The sequence below is a fragment of the Xiphophorus maculatus genome, chromosome 10 (assembly GCF_002775205.1).
Source record: "Xiphophorus maculatus strain JP 163 A chromosome 10, X_maculatus-5.0-male, whole genome shotgun sequence".
Classification (NCBI taxonomy): Eukaryota; Metazoa; Chordata; class Actinopteri; order Cyprinodontiformes; family Poeciliidae; genus Xiphophorus; species Xiphophorus maculatus.
In genome coordinates, this window is record NC_036452.1 from 3,454,714 (window position 1) to 3,476,696 (window position 21,983).

Sequence of the window (21,983 nt, forward strand, 5' to 3'; positions counted from 1 at the left end):
CAGAACTTAAAAAGCTCCTCTACCTTGTGCAGATCTGTCACACAAAAAATCTCGATAAATTAAATTGAATCGTTTCGTTTTTATGTAACAAATTGAGGGGGAAAAGCTCAAAGGTGAATACATTTACAAATAATGGTAGGTGGAAAAAAATTCAAATCCACTGAAATTTTGCAGAATAAATTTTGACATTTTTTTCATGCTCATTTAACGATGTAAGACTTACAAACAGTAAGCTAATTAATATTTTTCAGCTACATTTGAACGTAAAACTAATTTACACCAATTCTAAACCCGCTTACACTTGCGGGGGAAAAAAGACTGTATCTTCTGGAGAAATAACATCATTTGACAAATAAATTACTTTTATAGTTTTAAATCTTCGTAATTCAAACGTTGTTACTCAGAAGTAGGCACAGGTCTCGTGAGCGTTTGTGGGGACGTCGCCCGACGTGCTGACGTCACATCAGGAAAACGAAACAAACAGTCGGAGTTTCCCGAGAAATCAGAAGCTCCGAAAGTCAGAAATCAGCGGGTGTCAGCTTTTAAGAAAGCCGCATCTCGGATTGGAGGACAGCTGGTCGCCACCGCCGTGTCTCCACCTCTGAACTGGTTTATCTCTCTTTGGGCTCCGAAAACGACCACTGGACCGACCTGAGCCGAACGAACCGAACCTGCATCACTAAAAAGGTACGAGAGGATCAATTATTCTGTTGTTGTGGCGAAAGATAGAGGTAATAAACATAAATTATATTAAAAAAACCTGAATATTATTGAAAAGTTGATGTATGTCAGTAACTCTGTTTGCAAAGAGAAGCAAATTTTAAATTAAATACACAGAGATGTTTTCAAGCATTTATTTGTTAATTTTGATGTTTTTTGTTAACTACTGAAAACAGCATTTGGCATTATAATATTACATTACAATAAAGAACATTTTAATATAGAAATTAGATGCGATTATCACTTGCTTTTTTTTAAAAGTGCTGCTAAACCTCATCAGATTGCATTAATATTATTTTGCATTTTTCACTATTTATCATTATCAGACGTGCATATTTTAAGTATTTTAATTGTATTTCAGTTTTATTTATTATCATAATACGGGATACAACTATTACGCTTACTCTGTCTTCAGTTTGTTTCCTTTTTCTTCGTTGAAATATTTACCAAATTTGTCAACTCCTTTTTTTTCATGAAATTTCTGATATTTTAGAGGAAGTGGGGGAAAAAGCAGTTACATGGATTCACTTTCAAGACTTTTATATTTAAAGAAGGATTTAAAGGATTTAGAATATTAAATCTTCTTGATTTGTAACTTATTATAACCTTTATTGAATGTTAAATAAAGGCTTATGCAATCCTGCATTTGGACTGTTTTATGATTGCACAACTGTTTTATGAAATAAATGCTTGCATGATCTCTAATATGCTAAATTAACCATTTTCCAAATATTAAGAGTTATATGTTTGCATGCTTGTACAAGCTAATAAAGTAAGTGTGGAAAATCTTGTATCAGGATTTCAAAGCCTCCTGAAATTTACGAGACAAACTTTTTCCGGATTTCTAGTTTTTCTTTCTTTTAGGTCAGATTGAGATATTTTGATTTTGTACATTTAAAAGTACAGAATCATAGAGCTGCAATCCAGGAAAAATAAAAATAAATCTATTACCTTTTACTGTTAGAATATGCAGTTCTGGAAAATATTAAGAGACCAATTAAAATAATCCGTTCTCTGATTTTACTGTTTACAAGTTTATGTTTGAGTAAAAATGAACATTGTTCTTTTATTCTATGAACTACTGACAACGTGTCTCTGAAATGTCCCCCAAAAATGTTGTATTTATTTGCAGAAAATGAGAAACGGTCAAAATAACAAAAAGATGCAGAACTTTCAGACCTCAAATAATGCAAAGAAAACAAGTTCATATTAATTTAGAGACAACAACACTAATGTTTTAACTCAGAAATCAGTATTTGGTGGAACAACCAGGAGGTTTTCAGTGGGCTTCAGTGCAGTGGCTCTTCATTTTTTCCAGAGCTCTATGTTTATTAAAGACCAGTCCAGTTAATATTTGCGCTGCACTTCTTTGTTTTGCTGTAATTTAATGTTAGTTTCTGTTTTCTGTTATTCTTGTAAAACACAATCGAGATCTTGAAGTTTGTTAACAGAAATGAAACAGAAACTGTTTTATGCTTGTAATTTGTTTCTATCAAACAAAACACACAAGATCAAATGTTTGTACTTGAGTTTTCTCTTATCTATTGTTTTTTTTTTCCTGATATAAAATGCATCTCACTCTGACAATGAGAAAATATCAACAAATTCTCCTTTGAAAATAATTTGTAGAAAAACACAGACAATCTGCAAAAAGATAATCACATTTGACAATTTTTCAATGTATATTTAACTTTTTTGAATGTTTATTTCGTAAAACATTATTTGCTATTTAAATATCAGACAGAGACCCATCTGATATTCTATAAAAAAGGAAATACAAGAGTTCATGCTTTCAAGTAAGAAAGATGTTTATTGATGAGGACAATTCGGAAATTGGCAACATAAAGAAAGATTTGCCACTTTGCCGCAGGAACAGTGAGGAAGACGAGGAGGAAGATGGTTATGGAGGTAAATAAATCTCAGGAACTACTAACCAACTATCAGACTTTGAACGCATCTCTACCAAGCCATGCGAGTTGTCATGGATGCATTTCTTCCTGTCATTAGATGACAAACAAATGCGCTAATAGCAAATGTAGCAAATTTTTCGCTTGGCACTTTAGCGCTTTTACTAACTTTGAAAACACTTTGCACACATACCTTCCTCTAAATGAATTTCCCAGGTAAATTCTGAAGCACTAATTTACTTGGTAATTTACTGTTAAGAATTCCTCAAGTAGACATTTGTATTCATGCTCTTATTTTGAAGTGGATGAAGACTGTTTACGCCGCAGTTCTATTTCCTCTCCATCTGTTTGCTCTTTTTGCCCCAATGACTTTAATAACTTTCAAGCAAGAAACATACAGGGACAAAGTAAAACACATACAGTAGCTAAAATATTAAATACAATATCGAAGGCCTTTATATATGCATGTAAATTAGCATTTCAAAATGAAATTGGTGCTCGAGGGTTGTAGTCTTTAAAAGAGATATAATCTCAATTGAAGTTAATGCTTTAGCATTTGCTTCCACTAAACTCTGTGTTGGTGTAGCACTTCATCATTAGCAGAACTAATGTTTATAATTAGTGTTTTATTAATAGGACAACTGGGTTTTTAGTTAGCAGAGCCCACCACTGGTTGACGGTGTGTTCAGGGATCACTTTAACAGTTGATAAATTCACTTTAAACTCCCAAATCTGTGTACGATTCACACAAGAAAAAATCTGGATGACTGTGACACTTAGATTTAGAAGAAGATATGTGTTTTATAAAAGTTTGATTTCAAATTCTGGAAAGCTGCCTGGTGTTAACAGCATCTGTTTCTTTTGGTTTTACAGAAATGGCTCACTCAAAACCACTGCTGATCCCATGGCTCAAGTCCAGCATCGACAGTAAGAGGTATCCAGGTGTCCATTGGACCAACCCTGAGCAAACCGAGTTCTGCATCCCATGGAAGCACGCGCTGAGACAGGACTCCTCCAATGAGGATGTTCTCATCTTTAAGGTCATAAAAAAACCAGCTCATTTCTCCTTCTACGGACGGTATAACCTTTACCACTGCAAGCAGTTTTCTTCAGAAGTCACCTAATTAGAAAATAGAGAATAATTGTGTGTAATTTAATCTATAAAACATCTTTTTTTATACCATCTCCACTGTAAAGCACAGTGGTGGCTGCGTCATGCTGTGGGGATGATTTTCTTTAGCAAAAATCCTGTTGGCAGCTGTAAAACACTCCAACAAATTCATAAAATAATGCATTTCTGTCAGAAATTCACAGATTCTGTGAGTAAAAATTTGTTTATTACATTAAATGTTATCCATTTTATGCAAAATATCAATTACTTAATGCAAGTGGCTTTATTAGGCCATGCCAGTTGTATTTACACTTAATTTTAAAATACAAGTATGAAGTAGAAAAGCCAAAATGAGTTAAAAGACTAATGTTAGCCTAAATGCTACTATTATTATATAGGCTTATAAACATAATAATGGTTGCATTGAACTGAGTTAATGTTAGTAATCACACTAATAGTAGGTCAGTCCTTTCAGAAAGTTAACCTTATGTTTTAAGTAAAAAAATAGATTAAATTCTGGTGTTAGCTTAAATGCTGTCATGTGTCATGTTGGTTTATACTAACGTATTGAGTAACATTAAATTAATCTATTCAATGCGTTATTTAATTAAGTGTAAAGTAATAACTAAGGCATGTTTTATATAGTACTAAGCTTAATTTATTGTAAAACACAAGTCAAAATAAGCTAAAATGCTAAAGTTAGCTTAATGCTGTCATAGGCTTACAGGCCTATATAATAGTGGTAGCATTGAATTGATTAAATGTTAGCCATCATCAACTCAGTCCATTCGGTAAGTTAAGTCAACAATTAGCTTAAATGCTATCATTATCACATTTGTTTGTAACATATTGAGTAACATTAGCTTAATCTATTCAGAGTTTTTTAATTAAATAATAACTAAGTCGTGTTTTATATAGTACCAAGCCTAATTTACTGTAAAACACAAGTCAAAATAAATCAAAATAAACTAAAAGGCTAAGGTTAGCTTAATGCTACCATTGTTATTTAGACTTATAGGCTTACATAACAGTGGTAGCATTGTCCTGATTTTAATTTAAGCCATCATTAACTCAGTCCATTCAGTAAGTTAACTTTAGCTTTTAAGTAAAAAATTAGCTCAAACGCTATCATTAGCATGTTGGTTTACACTAACATGCTGAGTAACATTTACTTAATTTATTCAGTGAGTTATTTTTATAGGTATAGTCTTTTCTATGGCTCTCCATCAATTTGGCTGAAAATCATTGAAGGATCCTGCTTACCTTCCATCTTAAACCCAACTCGTCCTACAATGGAGCAGATAAATGAAAGCATATTATGTGACAAGATGTAAAAATATCTATATCAGTGGGCTGTAGACGTGTGACTCCCCCTGCAGGCCTGGGCGGAGGCGAGCGGGAACGGCCGGGCTCAGGGAGACCCCTCAGTCTGGAAGAGGAACTTCCGCAGCGCCCTGAGAGCGAAGGACTTCAAAATGGTGTCCGACAACAAGAACGATGCCGCCAACCCACATAAGGTCTACCGCTGGCCGGAGGAGTCGGCGTCAGGAGGTGAGGGGTCAAAATCGAAATCATTCTGATGATTATAAAACTTAAAACTGTAACAATCTGTTTATTTTTCCTTACCATCAAAAGCCCGAATCCTGAATTCGTCCGAATCCCAGAAGCAAGAAGACGCCAATGTTCTGAATGGCTATAATCCCCAGGGGGTATGCAATGATGCAATATGTGTGTGTGTGTGTGTGTGTGTGTGTGTGTGTGTGTGTTTTCCAACACAACTTTACTTTATTTTAACATATATAACACACAAGGACATAAGAGACCAGAGCATGGAAAGAAGAAGTGGGAAAGAAAAGATAAATAGTCATGACTAGATTAAAGTAGGTTTTGCTTCTAGATCATGTTGTTTTAATAGTTAAAGTTATAAGACTACATAAAGAATAAAATAAATACACAATCAGACATAAAACTATCAAAAGATGTTCATTTCATTTCATTCATTTCATTTAATTCACTCAATAATAAATATGAACAGTTCATCTAACAACTAAAAGAAATCGTGAATGAAAAGAAGCATAAACTCCATTCAAATAAAAATAAAATTAGCTTTTGAGATCAGAAGATATTCCAAATGTACAAAAATTACACAAGAAAACATCAGCTTATTTAGCTCCATATTGCTTCATCATAATAACTTTCTAATTTCATTGCAGAAAGAGACATACATTTGATCTCACTGTCAAAATCATTCCTTTAACTGAAATGCTTTTCTGAATTTGAAAATTTCAGCTTCCTTTAAGTTGTATTTGCGTTCTCTTTTTCCACATCTGTTTGGAATATTGTTTGCTAAAATTCTCTTTGTACATACATTTAAAATTGTTGTATACAAAACCGTAAATAATTAAGAGAGCGTTTATGTTTGGATTTTAAATGTTCGATTACTGTCTCAAATTTCTGTTCAGATCCTCGTTTTTCGTGATGCATGAATTAATGATTAGTTGCTGCAACATAACTGAATTTATTGAGATATTTCTGTGATTTTTAGAGCGGGGTTGTGCCATTCTTTAATGTACCTATTTATAATCCAGAGGACATTCTGATCCCAGGTAAACAAGGAGCTTTTATTCTGATTCACCGATCACTGTCTGATTTTATTAAAGCGCATTAATCTCCGTCAGCAGAATGCCCAGGCAGCCAGGACATCCTCCAGGAGTGTCTGAGAGGACTGAATATCGGCCCTGGAGCAGGTAGTCTCCTCATCTCTGCAGCAGAAAACAAACCAGCGGTACTTTCCCCGCAAAAAAAAAAAAAAAAAGAAGAAAAAACACTTTCCCATTTTCTCCCAACTTTTCCACAGAGGGCACCACAGGCTTTCAGCCTCCTACTGAGCAACAGCAGCTGCAGAATCAGCTCGTGATTGGTGCGCACCCGTTGCCCGGGCAACAGCAGGATCCAGTGATGTTTGAGGGTGCAGCCCGTGAAACTGGGTTGCCAGAGCAACCGGCACGTCCAGCGGGGGGGGTGACGGCGGAGGGGGCGGGCGACGGGCAGCAGGCAGCGCAGTTCCTAGAAACGGTGAACCAGACCAGAGATGGAGATCATTTCAGTGAGTCACTCACTCTCACAGGAAATATTCCTGAAAAAAAGGGATGTGACGCAAAAAATGAAACGATCAGAAGTTTACATACATGCACATCATGGAGGTTTCTGGGGAAATTCAGTTTCCTGGTCCCAGAAATCCTTAGAAATGGTTTCATTTCAATTAGGTTTTAAAGTACTTGATTCTGTGCAAACTTCTTAATATTCCAACTGCACAGATTTGTAATAAAGTGCAATCTCTCTCTCTCTCTCTCTCCCTCTCTCTCTCTCTCTCCATATATATGTATATATATTAATTCATTTTACATCAGAGTGTAAGATACATGGTACGTTACATTAGTCGAAATAGAGAAAACAAAATACCTGAAAATATTGAGTATTAAGGAATAAATATTAATAACCATGTGTTTGTAATTAAGTGCAATTATTATTATTTTCCTAATATAGAAATGTATATTACATCAGAATACAAGATACATGGTGTGTTACATTATATAGTGGAAAAACACAAAACGAACAAACAAAACAAAAAAGGAAAGTTTTGTGTACAACAAGGAAAGAAACAGTTTAGTAATTGTTTTTATATACTAACAACATAACTGAGATAATCCTCACAATGTTTGGTTATTTATTTATTTGGATTTAGACATAAGAAAAAATCAGAATTCTAATTGACTAATTTAGTTGTTTATTTTCATTTTTTTTTTTTGCTGTAATTCCAGAGACCGATTTCCGGGTGACTGTGTTCTACAGAGGGGTGAAGGTGTCTGAGCGGGAGGTTCCCAATGAAGCTGGACTCCGCTTAGTTTACAGGTAACAAGTAGGAAGAAATGTTTGAGTTATTCAATGTTCCAACGCCGAGAAGCTCAGGAAAATTTCACTCAAACCTTTACATTCGCTCAGAAATAATCCTTCATTTATAAAAATCAGAATTCTGACTCTTTTCTCAGAATTTGGACTTTTATCCTCAGAATTCTGACTTTTTCTCAGAATTTTGAATTTTTCTCAGAATTCCAATTTTTTTCTCAGAATTTTGAATTTTTCTCAGAATTTTGAATTTTTCTCAGAATTTTGAATTTTTCTCAGAATTCTGACTTTTTCTCAGAATTTGAATTTTTCTCAGAATTCTGACTTTTTCTCAGAATTTTGAATTTTTCTCAGAATTCTGACTTTTCTCAGAATTTTGACTTTTTCTCAGAATTTTGACTTTAACATCAGAATTCAGACATTTAATCTCAGAAGATCAAAGGTCATCAGGCACTGCCCATCACCTAGCAACCGAATTGGAGCTCCACTGCGTTTGGTCAGCTTGTTTTAAAATGGCTGCTGGAAAAGACAAGAGTTTTGTTGTTGACTGAGCATCCAGAAACCACTTGCTGATTGTGCAGGAGGCTCTACTAAAGCTTTTCAAAGATGTACGGTTGTATCATGTTTCATCTGATTGCAGTTGTTTTCACTTGTGTGTGTAAATGTTGACTTCAGTCCAGGAGCAACTTATTCGGATTTAAAGTGACAAGACGCCCTAAAACAACTCAAAATAAGCAGAACTGAGCAGAATAAAATCTCATCATCTAAGAATGATTTTGCATCACCCACAGATCTATGCTAACCTGTTCTCGGAAGCGTAATAAGTCACCTTTAAAGCTCTTCACCTCAATCTTCTTCAGGCCTGATCTAAACGATCCAGTTTTGGATCCTGAGACGGGCCTCTCCATCGTCTCTCTGCCGCGCCCAGTAGACATCCTGGATCAAACCCAGGCCTCTCTGACCCAAAGGATCCTGGACAACCTGGGCAGCCTGGACGTGGGCATGTCGCAGCACGTGATCTACGGCCAGCGGTGCGGCGAGGTCAAAGCCTACTGGAGTTTCTCCAAGTTTGACAGTAGCAGACAGCCGCGCGAGATTTCTAAACTGAATCCTGAGCCTCTTTACCAGGTGAAGGACTTCATCCGAGGTGCGTACGGAAACATCTGCCTGTGTGTGACTGGATGTGCAGCATCTTAAATGTTATTTCCTGTAGGATTAATGGACTTTTTTGATGGGAAAGAATCCCCACCATCCTCCATGTTCTTCTGTCTCGGGGAAAAGTGGCCTGACCCAGAAAACAAGCCTTGGGAGAAAAAACTCATCATGGTGGAGGTGAAGGAACGCTTTTATTTTAAATGACTAGCAGTTTCTGAATGGAAAAAAGAGAAAACTGAATGTAAATACTTTCAGTTGTCATGATTATGTGAATTTGACTCGTCTCTTTTCTTCTCTCTCAGGTGGTTCCGACTTCAATGGAGCTTCTGAAGAACGTGGCTGTTGAGTGTGGCGCCTCCTCCCTGCGGTCTGTGGAACTGCAGATGTCACTCGAAGAAATGATGGATCTTTACTGATGAATTTTTTCCCTCTTTCAATGTGAGAACATCTCAGTTTATTATGTTTTTTATTCGATACCAAACAGATCCTGCAGAAATAATCACCACATTGTCCCGCTGAGATGGCACAAAGGCACAAGACTATAAATATGTTTGTTTTTCTCCTTTATCTTCGTATTTTGATACACAGAATGCATAATTTATAAGATTTATTTGAGTTTCTTCAAAAATATGGCATTTTTAAAATAATTTCTTGCAATGAAAACATTCACCACAGATTCTAATTCACTAATAGGTGATTATATTGTCTTGATTATGATCTTATTTCTTATTTACTGCAAAGTACCATATATATATGTACTTTTTTGTTTCTAACACTGTTTTCATCTGAGTTTAATCTTCATCTGGACCCATTTGTTCCTGTTTTATTTTTTTAAGTATGGATTAACTGTTTTCCCTTCTCTTGTGGCCATTTCCTGTTTCACATTTGCATTTATTAAATGCCATGTTCTCCTGTTTTTCCCATTTTGAAATGCCATATGATAATTTAGCATGAGGGAAACATAATGTCATGAATAACTAATAAAACATTCAGAAATTGTCTTTTCAACCTAGAAGAACGGATTAGAAAATGCTTCATTACAGTCCATTTGAATTTAGTGGGCAAGTTAACTAATTTAGGCCACTAGGGGGCAGCACATTTCTAATATTAGCCTTGCTGTGTGCTGAATATGCATCAACAGGCAATAGTGGCACATTTCAAGATTGTTTATTGCAATGTGGGATTGTGCTGCTGCTGCAAAAATGTGAATTTGTCTCAATGCGTTTACAAAACCTGCTTCAGTTTTCTATGCATCTGTGCTCCATGATATCCTGTTGCATGAAATAATTGCTGCAACCTGTTAACTTCATCTCATGTTTGTAATCTTGGCTTATCAAGAAATACTGGATAACTTTAGAAAGGGCCATCTTTTTAATACACAGAGAACAAACTGCAATCAAACCACTGATGTCATAATCATAACGAAACTGATTTCGTCTCAAGAACTACAACACAAATAAGAAGTGAAATCTGGAGTCAGACCAATGTGAAAGCTGCTGTACATCTTGGTTTTTTAAATCCTTTTTATCTGTCCGTCACTGACAAACAATTTTATCTTTTGTCCTCTTTGCTGCACCAACCAAACTGAAGTAATGAAATGTTTACAAAACCAAATCAATAAAGTGGATTAATGAGGTTGTCATGTTTCAGTTGTCTTTGTCTGATTCTGCCTCGTCTTCCGACTCGGACTTTGCTTCCTCCAGACCCGTCATGGGGACCAGCTTCCCCTCTCCATCCACTCCCATCGGCTGGATGATGTTTTCTCTGCAAACAGATCAACACGCGGATAAATTATTTAGAGGAAATGGCAGTTATGCTTTGTTTTCTTTCAGGAGTTAAAAAAACAACTTTACAACCCAAAGAGCTTGTGATAAATTAAATTTGTCGAGCCGGAGACGGCTTATAAAGCGTCATTGACCAAAAAATACAATATAAATGTTTTTTTATAGTGAAAAAAAGAAGCAGGATTTTATTTCTAGTTTTGGATTTTAGAATGACGAGCAAGAGAATAAATATGCTTTCTTGAGTGATACATTTACCATTTAAGGAAAATAAAGAAATAAAGTCGGTAATTTGCAACCTAACGACAAAAAAGTGAGAATAAACCAGTTCTGTCATCGTGATGTTAAAGTTGTTTTTCCTACTTGGACAGCTTGTTGAAGAGCATGATCAGCCTCTTGGCTTCCTCCTCCTTCTCCTCCTCCGTCATGCCCTCCATCGGGTTCGACTGCTCCGCCTCCACCCGCCCCGTCACCGGGTTGATGCGGTCCTTCATCTGCCGGTACTCCTCGGTGTCTGAGTCCGAGTCGCTGGAGTACTGGGCGTCGGAGACGGCTCTCTGGCCGCCCAGCAACCCCCTGGTGGCCAGCAGACCCGCCGCGTTACCGTAGCCGGTGTACTTCACAAAACGCCGCACTGGGAACCAGAGAGGAGCAGCAGATTCCCTAAAAACTGTATTTATTTTAGGACAAGACTTTTCGGATCTAAATGAAGGTTTACCGTTCTCCTTGCAGAGGACAAACAGGAGGTCGGCGGCGCAGTGTTTCAGGTCGGTGTCCAGGTGAGTCATGAGACGAACCAGGCGACTCTTTACAGTGTCTCCTTCCTCCGGTCTGTGTGACACATCCCTCAGAGGAGGAAGGATCTAACGGCAGGAAAACACAGAAAGGTTCAAATACAGACGCAGAATCAATGAATCTCAACCTCAAAGTGGAAACAAATGGCACCGCAAAGCAAAGTATTGACAAAGAAGAGGGGAGAGGAAGTCAGGACCATGAAACTCTTTATTTTTGCAATAAATCAATCAAAGGTGGTCCAAATGTGAAAGAAAAACACACTTTATAATAATAATGATTATTATAAAACAAACAGTACAAAGTAGTAAGTTTTTTTTCTTTACAAAAGTCCTAACAGGCACTTTTACGCGTTTTCTTCATAATCCATTATAATTATTGCTGTTTTAGTTGTTTTATTTATTTATATTCGCTATTTAAAATATTTTCCAGTTCCAGTATTAGCTGTTCTTTAGAAACTAAGGTTTTTCTGATGTTTTGGAGGCATTAATATGCCATTATCATTATTGTATTAGCTGGAAAAGGTCTCAAAATAACAATATTATTATTGTTGATCTCAATTTATGCACTGCAAAAACACAAAATCTTACCAAGTATTTTTTGTTTAGTTTCTAGTGAAAATATCTTAGTACATTTGAATTAAGACAAACTAACTTAAAGTACATTTTTAGTAAGATCTAGAGGCCTGTTTTAAGTAAATAATTCCTTAATATTAATTTAAAAGTTCTGGGTTCATTAGCAGATTATTTAACTAATAACAAGAGATTTTTCCATGTTAACTCAGTTTCTCTGCCAATAGAATTTTTCATCAATATTAAAGAATTATTTACTTTTAAGTTAGTTTCTCTTATTCCAAATGTGCTAAGATATTTACACTAGAAACTAAACTATTTGTTTAAACTAAAATGACTTGGTAAGATTTTGTGTTTTTGCAGTGTGGGGCAATTAATCATTGTGTCAGGCTTACGTATGTCCAGAGATACAACTAGCTTGTTAATGTGAGATCATGTTCATGTGAAGTTACATGTTTCCTGATGTACAGGCGCGTTTCTCTGTGCGCCCTGCAGCTCTCCGTCAGCAGGTTGAGGATCGGCGTCAGTTTCTCTTTGACTCGATCTCCCTGAGAAGAACAGAAACAAACGATTGCAATGTTCACAAGAAAGAAAGCAAACTTTAAAACATGAACGCTTCCTCCCTCACCGCCTCCAGGCGCCTCTCCATGAAGGTCAGCAGCGTGTGGACGCAGTCCATGTTGACCCCCAGACTCTGCTTGGATTCGGGCTCCAGAGGCACCGTGAGCAGCACATTGAGACACTGCAGAGGAAGCGCCGTCAGCAGGTTCACCGTGTGACTGCAATTACAAAGTGATGCACAAGGTTTACTAAACCAGGAGTTTCTTTTTCTTGATCCGTTTTTGAATAAACTGACAGAAAAGTGAGACTCGGCTCTTAAAGTCGGCCTTTAAAAACAACATTTGAACTTCGGCTGATTTTGTCAAGTTATCATTAAAAAAACAACAATGCAAAATGAAGCAAAATGATGATTATAGCTTTCCTTGTCTCTTATTAACGTTGGTAAAAAATTATAAAGAACCAACTAATGTGTTTAAATAAAAATATATTAACAAATGCAGGTTTTAACAGTATTTCAGATTTTTTCTGACAGAATAAAAAAATCATTATGGCACAAAATATCTACAAAACAATGACTCTAAAACAGCCAGCAAGATTTGTAGGTCTTTTTTTGTCATTAGGTGGAAACTATGAAAATATTGTGTCCAAACAAGAATTTTAACTTCAATTTCAAGTGCACAAATATTAGTTACAAATATATAAACTTTAGAGGAAACATGATTTTTATAGCATTTTCCACAAATATCAACACAATGTTTCTTACCACGTCACGTAAAACCATTAAAACCAAAACTTTAAAATAAAAATGTGCTTCTTTAAATGCAAGAAAACATTTTCCGCCATAGATATTATCAAAAATCATGCAAAACTTTGCATCTTTTGCAATGTGGAATAAATTTGGAACATGTTGCATACTTTTAGCTACATGTATTTAGTTAAAAAGGAGGAATGAATGCAAATATATTCTTTTTTTTAATAATAAATGTGCTATGCTATCCCTTATAATTAGTAATTGTTTAGAAAACATTTGTCATTATGATTTGAGATCTAAAATTTCTCTCATCAAACTTGCTCATATCTGTGCTGCACATAAAAACGTCCGTCCTATTTTATTCATTGGTTAATTTATTTATGTTGGGAGCAGCTGGGAAGAACATTTCTCCTCACCCCTGCAGCTCGTCGGTGTCCTCAGGCAGCAAACACTTCCTCATCAAGCAGAGACGCAGAATGGCCACTAGGTGTCGGTAAAGAGCTGCGTCGTCCTGCACGGACAACCGAACAACTCATTTCTGTCAGCCTCTCTCTAGAAACAAACTTTTACGTGTAAGATGCAACTGAAAGGTAAAAAGTCCCAATATCTTGATTTTTAAAAAATGATTAGAAGCAAACCGTCAAAACAGAACAAAAATCTAACCATATATATAATCATAATATATCTGCAGAGCCTGTAGATTTAAAATATTCCCTCAAAAGCCTTAAATACACACTTTCCCGTTCCTTTCAACCCTCACAGTGTCTGACCTCGCTTGGCTCCTGCTTGTGGGTGCTGTAGGTGATGTTGAAGAGGATTTTGAGGATCTCCACGATGCGCTGCGAGGCTTCCAGAGAGATGAGTGGTGCTGCAGGCTCCAGCACACACTCGTACTGCTCCTTCCACTGGACCTCCAGGCAGCTCTCCAGGGCTGCTGTGAGGATGGGAACGCCTCCCTCCTGGAGGAGGAAAACAAAAACGGAGAGAAAGTTAAGAACCCTGAAGAAGGTTAGCTAAACCTAAACGTCTCACAGAGTAAATGTGTTAATTTTTTACTAATATTGTACTTATTAAATAATTTAGTCCTATTTACATTTGCAGCCAGCTTTTTGGGATAAATTCACATTAATGTCCAGTCTGATTTCGCTGATGTAGTGGCGAGATGCCACCAGCAGGGGGAGTGTAGCGCTACACGCTCCGTTGTTAGCCGCAATGCTATTGTTTCCAGTTTGGTATGGTTATGTTTGTAAGCTGACTGAGTAGTTAGCTAACTGGGTTGATGTAAAACTTTCATTTAAGATACATATACAAAAGATTATTGATAAATGTAAAAAAAAGGCATTAATATTCTGAGATGTCTGTCAGGGAATGATTGGGGGCGACAAGCACATCTTTGAAAAGATTGTATGATGTTTTGATTCGATCTGTGTTGGACTCTGGATGTATTGTTTATAAGTCAGCTTGGGAAGCTGAAGCACTGACTGTGCTGCTGTTAGAACGTCTCCAATTCCTTATATTCCTACATTTATAAGGACATGAGGAAAATCCCCCTACTAAGCAGGTATTCAGAGAATGTTGGAGGATGGCCCTCCTTGGGGGTTTTACACAAACAGATGTACCTGTTTGAGCTGAGTGCTGAGTTCGGGTCTCAGGGCGGTGATGAGGAACATGAGGCGAAGCTCGTAAAACTGGACACTGGAGGGAGACGACCAGCTTACACTGGAGGAAAGACACTCAATGAGGCCGCTCAGAAGCCTGGAAGCATAAGCGAAAGAAAGTTTATTTACATCTCTGGAAGATTTAAAACTGTTTACTCTCCTTCAGCGATGCATTCTGGGTAAATGTCACTGTTAAATTAACACCCCAGGTTGTTTTCTTTTGGAATAAGTGTTTTGTTTTTCTGTATACCTCTTGTACACTTGCCACATGCTCAGTAAAGTTTAACACAGGAGGAAGATGAACTGTCATCACCCTCTTCAAAATAAAAGCATACTTAAAGAATTCTTAGCTGATAACCAAAACCTAAACATAGATGTCCAACTGAAAGTTTAGACTTTGTCTGGAAATATAAATGTAGGGGAAGGTAAGTGTGCTAAAAGGCTAATGCACTAAATGAAACATTAGCTCTACTATTAGCGCATTAGCAGACATTCGCCCAGCGTGCATGATGAATTAAAGAATTGCTATGAAACTTTTCATCTTGTTTTTGAGATGGCGGTTGTATGTAAATAATTTTCGCTTTTGTTCTCAACCTTTCCTAAAGTTGGTGTTGGACCCACCTGAGCGCGCTGAACCTCTCCTGAGCCCAGGTGCTGTTGTACACCACATTGCACAGAACCTTCATGGCCTCTTTCCTCAGCGCCTCCTCCCCGCGCTCCTCCTCCTCCTCCTCCACCACATCTCCTTCCCCCTCCATCTTGCTCTCTCTGCGGTCTCTCCTTCCCCGCTCCAGCGCCTTCTGATGGATGCTCCCTCTGTGCATTTCATTGATGCTGGTCCTGTGGCTGCCGAACCAGCTGTTGCTGTCCAGGTCGCCGCCGCTGGTGACGCTCCTGGAGTCGTCGTCCACCGCAGGAAACTCCTCAGAGGGGTCGGGGGCCTCGCCCTCGCCGCCGTCCTCTTCAGCGCACCCCTGCAGCAGTTTGGCCTCGGCGAGGGAGGCGATGATGTTGTCGTAGAAATCAGAGTCGGGGTCGTTGCCTTCCTCGCTGGCGTCGTTCGTGGTCAGGCCGGCCAACTTGGCCAAAGTCAGCAGAGTGCTGTCAGTCACCAGATGGCCCAGGATCTTTTTGTCCCTGGTCAGGATCCTTAGTGAGTGCAGAGAGACTCTCAGCAGACTGCGCTTCACTCCTGCCCTCATGAACCTCACAATGACGACGGCTAAATTCTGAGGAGGGAGACAGAAAAACATCAACAAGTGGCCATGAATCGGAAACATTTGTTAACAGAGATGGAAACTTTGAAATATTGGACAAAAACCAAACAAACAAAAACCCGCTGCATCACAGGTGTCAAACTCAAAGTCCGGGGGCCAAACCTGCCGCCGTAGCTGGGTTCTCCAAATTACATCAAGAAGTCTCTCCGGTTTTCTTTTGCAAATCTACAAAATTCGTGCAAAATTCACACATTTTTTTTTTCTTTTCAGATTTTACTGCAGATTTTTTCTCCAAATTGGCCAAAAACGTTGGGTTTAAGTGACTGCTGCCTCGGCCTTACTTGATGTCAAGTTGTAGTCCATGATAGTTACGGCGATAAATAAAAAGTCACATTTAGCATCATACATTAGCACAAACGTCATAAAACTTCCTTACAAATATTTCTAAATTAGCACCACAAAAAAAAAAAAAAAAAAACCCAAAAACTGAAAATCACAAAATCCTGGACAGACGTTCAGTATCATTTCATTTTAAGAAACACTTATTGTTGTCATGTTCGCACGTCTGGGGTTCGGAATGAAAATGGTGATGGCAGAATGAGCACCGATGAGATGCCCGGATGATGAAGCCAGGTGATGGTTTGACTCTTTAATCAGCAGGTTACACCTGACCGGATGTGTGTGTACTGAAGTGTGTAGGTGTCTGGTTCACTCATATGGACGCACACGAAACTCCCCTCAAACGCCACGTCCAACACCTGCACGGCTTCTCAAACAATGTTTTGGTATATGGAAAAGAAACACTGCCCACAAACGGCCGCGCCACCTGGTGGCGAAGCTAGGAACTACAACATGGCCTTCAGAGCACTTATTGAATGCTGAAACAAACTGGATATTTTAACAGTTTGATGGGTTTTGTCAATAGATTCTGGCACCGCCGGCCCTTTAAGAACATTCAGATTTTCGATTTAGATCAAAATGAAATTGAGTTCGACTCTCCGGCACCAGAGGCAAAACTGCTGCACCCCAAACAATCTTTGGCCACTTTGTGGCTGCAGACGCTAAAAATTAAAGAAGAGCCGGCACATGTTTTAAAATGCAAATGTAATAACAAAAGCAGGTTTTTAACAATTTACAAAATAAATAAATCCTGCACTTAATTTAACAAAGAATGATACAAAAAGTACCAGTAATGTTTTCAAAATTAGGTTGGAATCTGTTTGCTCTTTTTTTTTTAAAAAAAGTGTATCCTCTTTTATCTTTATTTTAAATCTTAAAAATAGAAAAATAATTCCTAAAGTTGATGTTAGTAATAAAGAATCTGTCTTTTTTTTCAAAAAGTTGTGACATTTGTTGCTGTAAACGAGTTTTATTTGACTGACCTGAGAGCAAAATAACCCATTAGTTTGTAAAGGCTCCAGACACCTGGGTGATAAAATCATGAAAAGATTTATTTTTAAATAAAAAAAATCAATATTTTTAAAAATAACTTTAAAATTATTTTTTTTTAATTTTGAACAATTATTATTATTTTGCACTTGACATTTTGGATTTCTTAATTAATCCAAAATTTGTTGGATTTGCACATTACATTATAATAATGTAATGTGCACAGACTGTACATTATTGTATACAGTCTGCTGTACACAATAATAAAAATTTTCTTTGTTAGAATTCTTTTTTAGGTGTTTTACACATATAAATGTGTCTGTTGCTGCTCATGCAGAGTCATCAGACGTTACCTGTCTGAGGACGAGGCCTCGATCTTCCTGCCCAAAGTCGTCAATGTCAGAGTCAGAATCAGCAAAGTCCCTCACTTTATTCTTCCTGAACTGATAAAACAGTGGAAAGAACAAATAAAACATGTTTTTCCAACATTTAGTCTCCACAGAACAGTGAACTGCAAGGGTTAAACTTTGGCAGAACTTTACCTCTTCTAGTTTTCTTTGCTGGAGAATCAAATAATCAATTTTTACAGGCAGCAACAGAGGAAAGCAGGAGAAAAATATATCAACAAAGAACAGCAGAGAATGTCCTCTAAAATATCTTATAAAAGCTAAATTATACTTTAACATGAAAACTATGTGGTTGCCAGAAACCAGGGACTAAATATTTACAATTTAAAAGCAACAAGAAAATAAAAAATCAAGGTTTTATTAGCAGTGACATGTTAGCTGGAGCTCAGTTCTAGAGAAGGACAGAACAAAAATAACAGCTAAACCTGGAGCTCTATTGGGAGAGTCAGCTATGCAGCACAGCTTCCTGGTGCAGGATGCTAGAAAAGTAGCAAAATATTGCACAGGTGATAAATGGAAACCTCTGTGGTTGAAAATTATAATAAAGATGCTTAAAAGTGCAGGGGATTTGTTGATTTTGTGTGAATTTACACAATAATTCTCAAGACCCTGGAGGGACTGAATGATAGAATTTGGCAGTAAGCAAATAAAAACTGCATTAATTTAACTGATAACAAAATGTTTTAGCACATTTAGAATCTAAAGGGCCACATAAAAAGCTACGACGGGCCGCATTTGGCCCACGGGCCGTGAGTTTGACACACGTGTCTGGAATGTGAATACTTTTGACACCTCTGCTTAAAACAAACACATTATTTTCAGGACCTGAAGCTACACTGAAATCCCCGAAAACTCCTTTTTAATCTAACAGGTTTGCAGTCGCTGCGTCTGAACTCAATCTGCCTGAGCAGGCAGAGGATCAGGAACGACTGATGCAGCAGAATTACTAATCACAGCCAGACCGTTGGGTGGAGGCGGGGGAGCGAGGACGGCGTGGAGGTGGAGGTGGAGGTGGAGAGCGATTAACTGAAGGATGTGAGCCGAAACTTTCTCCAGGCACAGCAGGAACTCACCCTCTTTCTCTCCCTCTCGTCTGCATCAAAGAAGAAGCACTGGGCGTACTGCAGAGCAACACAGTCAGACAATAAAAATAAAAGCTTTTTTTGATCAGAAATCATTCACGCATGAGGAATCGGCGGCCCTCTGTGACGATGTTACCTCTTTGTTGAACTGCTGCAGCTGCATCTGAACTCCGTTCTCATCCCCCTGCTTGATGCACTGGATAATCCCCTCCATGTCCACGTCCATGCTTCCTGCGCACACACACACACACACACACACACACACACACACACGCACACACAAACACGAGCCATAACTAAATTAAACTTACACAACAGTAAATGAGGATGCCAACACAAAAACAACAAATTGTAGATTTTACCTGCTTTTTGGATCAAACGAGGAACTAGAAAAGCAAGAAATATGAATAAATAAGAGAAACCTACTTAAATATTAATTTATATAAGTGATTTTTCACCTGTTTTAATCAGTTTGCGCAGATTTAATAGATGAATATATGCACTTATCCTTGCAGAGTCTTTAGCAATAATTAAACACCGTGGACACACTCACACCTAAAACTAATTACACTGCAAACACACTAAATCTTACAATGTATTCTTGTCCTAATTTTAGTCAGTACACTTTAAATAAGACAAGTAACATTTCAGCAAGAAACAGGATCTTGTTTTAAGTCAATAATTCCTTAATATTGAAGGAAAAGCTCTATTTATAAGCAAAATAATCTGCTAGAGTAATATAATAACTTAGAATTATAACCAAATATACTTGGTAAGATTTTGTGTTTGTGCAGTTTAACCTAACAGTCATGTTTGTGGATTGTGTGAGGGATCCAGAGTACCCAGAGAGAACTCACGCATGCACAGGGAGAACATGCAAACAGGGAGAACATGCAAACAGGGAGAACATGCAAACAGGGAGAACATGCAAACTCCCTGCAGAAAGACCAGAGGCTGGGATTTGAACCCAGAACCTTCTGCGAGGCAGCATTGCTACCAATCTGTCAGTCCTGTGATATTCCAGATTAAATCTCTGAGCCAACCTACCGTCCGCAGCTTCCAGGTGAGGAAGATCACCTCAGATCTCCGAGTTCGGGTGGATCGCAGCTCCTTCAGCGTTCCACGTCTCTGCCGTTGAGCTTGCTTCAGATTCCAGTCCCTGTCATGCAGCCTGCCTGCCTCTCCGTGTTTCTCTCTCTCTTTAATCCAAGGGAGATGCAGGAACCGCAGAGTGTTTATGGTTATAATCCACTAATGGACTCTAAGCTTATATCTCCCTGTGTTGACCTTTCAACCTGTTGGAGGTTTCCCATGTGTGTGCCGCTCTGCAGCGGCAGAAACAGCCATTAAAATGCTATAAGTTATGAGACCGAACTGGATCTAAATGTGTCTGAGAAAAACGACTGAATAAAACATCAGCTGCTGCTGTCAGCGTGTCTGACTGCTGGCCGGTGAAGTTTTCCCCACATAATTAAAGGGGAAAATTAGCCTTTGTGAGGATTTCTGCCCAATCAAAAGGTTGCACACCAAGTGTGTGTGTAACAGGACTTTATTTTAACAGTACAGCGGATGTGACGTTTGTCAAAATTTGTTTCGTTTAGTCAATAAGTTGTTTCTCCAGACATTTCTCATTGGAAATGACCAGCCTAAGTTCCGTTAGGCTGGTCTTGACGGTTAGTGGTTACCATAGCAACCGGTAACTGACAGCTCCGCCCCCTTTTCCTGTTGCTGTTGGTAACTGTGGTACGTATTAGGATTAACTCTGTGTTTTCTTTATAATTATTGCATTTTAACATGTATTTTAGACAGATTTGATCTAACAAAGTGTTTTGTGAGTAAGTTTGCTATGTTTTGTCTACGTTTTTAACTGTTATCATTGTTAACGTGCATTTTAGCTGTGTTTAATTTTACAATTGTTAGCCGCTGCTAACTGCTGTTAGCTGTTGTTTAGGGTTATTTAATATATTTGATTTAATGTTTAGAGGCAGAAGCTGCTGGACTGATGTTAACCACCAACTTGATTTCATCTTTTGTTACAATAAATACAGTAAACATGCGTGTGGTTTCATTATAAGTCACGTTGGTTTCGGTTTTTTTGTATATATATATTTTTTGTAAATGCATTTCTATTGTTTTGAACAGATTTTTCGCCCAAAGTTTGGAAAATTACACCGTGAAAATTTAGCAGCAATAATTTGAGTGAGTAAGGCAGATTATGTTGTTTCATTACAGAAGAAAATATTAAGAGTTCATTTTCCAATGTCATATTTTCACCAAGTCATTCATTCATTTACAAATGTTTCTGTTTCAAAGTAATTATTTCAGTAGCACAATTAGCTTCATATTTAGGTAAATATTATGTTTACAAACTAAGTATTTAGCTCCAATCAAACTATTTTGATAAAAAGATGAATATTTTAGTTAGTAAAATTAAATATGTAGTTTGAAAGCTAAATATATCCATGCAAATAATTTGAGCTTAAAAAGTGTATTTCTGGTTTACTCTGTAAATATTACAAGGTAATATTTATTTGTGCCTCATTGTTTCCTAAATCCAAAAACAATGAGACACAAATAAATCTGAGGATTAAAAATAATTGATTTTTTACTGAATTTTACTGTATTTTCAGTCACGTTAAACAAAATATGACTGCCAACGTTTTTCAAATTAGTAAAACATTTTATTAAGAGTAAAATAAAACCCAATGTGATGACTGATTTCCTCAGAGTTTGGCCACAGCAGGTAAACAGGGACACTTCCTCTTGGGAACACAATCCCTCCCTTCTATCCGATTACCGTCGGACGTAATCCGCGATTAATCATAGGTAAAATAAAAATAATTTGAGTGCTGGAGCTCTTTTATTCACACACACCTGTGGTGACCAGTGCTGGGAGTTCTCAATGGAGCCGTGTTGTAAAATGAAACAGGTGAAGTGAACTAAATAAGAAAAGAAAAACCTTGAGAGTTTACCC

At 37.5% G+C, this 21,983-nt stretch overlaps 2 protein-coding genes across 5 annotated transcripts; one reads left to right on the forward strand and one right to left on the reverse strand.

Annotated features, from left to right (window-relative positions):
* The first annotated feature begins 472 nt into the window (after positions 1–472).
* LOC102228854 (interferon regulatory factor 3-like) lies at positions 473–10,437 on the forward strand. 3 transcript variants are annotated; one of them, XM_023341570.1, is made up of 11 exons: positions 473–687; positions 3,501–3,667; positions 5,118–5,289; positions 5,374–5,447; positions 6,284–6,344; positions 6,417–6,485; positions 6,596–6,844; positions 7,560–7,650; positions 8,505–8,791; positions 8,858–8,976; positions 9,102–10,437. In XM_023341570.1, exons 2-11 carry the CDS (start codon positions 3,503–3,505, stop codon positions 9,213–9,215), a joined length of 1,401 nt encoding a protein of 466 aa, XP_023197338.1. In that variant the 5' UTR covers positions 473–687; positions 3,501–3,502; the 3' UTR covers positions 9,216–10,437. The 3 variants fall into 3 exon arrangements, with proteins under 3 accessions (XP_023197338.1, XP_023197340.1, XP_023197339.1); XM_023341572.1 differs by having other exon boundaries at positions 6,420–6,485; XM_023341571.1 differs by lacking the exon at positions 473–687 and adding an exon at positions 2,608–2,628.
* On the reverse strand, positions 10,387–20,280 carry LOC102224700 (synembryn-A-like). 2 transcript variants are annotated; one of them, XM_023341569.1, is made up of 15 exons: positions 20,057–20,280; positions 19,372–19,395; positions 19,146–19,240; positions 19,001–19,048; positions 18,063–18,080; positions 17,874–17,963; positions 15,536–16,143; positions 14,876–15,011; positions 14,027–14,215; positions 13,673–13,767; positions 12,573–12,723; positions 12,397–12,492; positions 11,299–11,443; positions 10,944–11,214; positions 10,387–10,563 (listed from the first exon to the last, which is right to left on the reverse strand). In XM_023341569.1, exons 3-15 carry the CDS (start codon positions 19,233–19,235, stop codon positions 10,446–10,448), a joined length of 2,055 nt encoding a protein of 684 aa, XP_023197337.1. In that variant the 5' UTR covers positions 19,236–19,240; positions 19,372–19,395; positions 20,057–20,280; the 3' UTR covers positions 10,387–10,445. The 2 variants fall into 2 exon arrangements, with proteins under 2 accessions (XP_023197337.1, XP_014328715.1); XM_014473229.2 differs by lacking the exon at positions 19,372–19,395.
* Between the last annotated feature and the right edge of the window lie 1,703 nt (positions 20,281–21,983).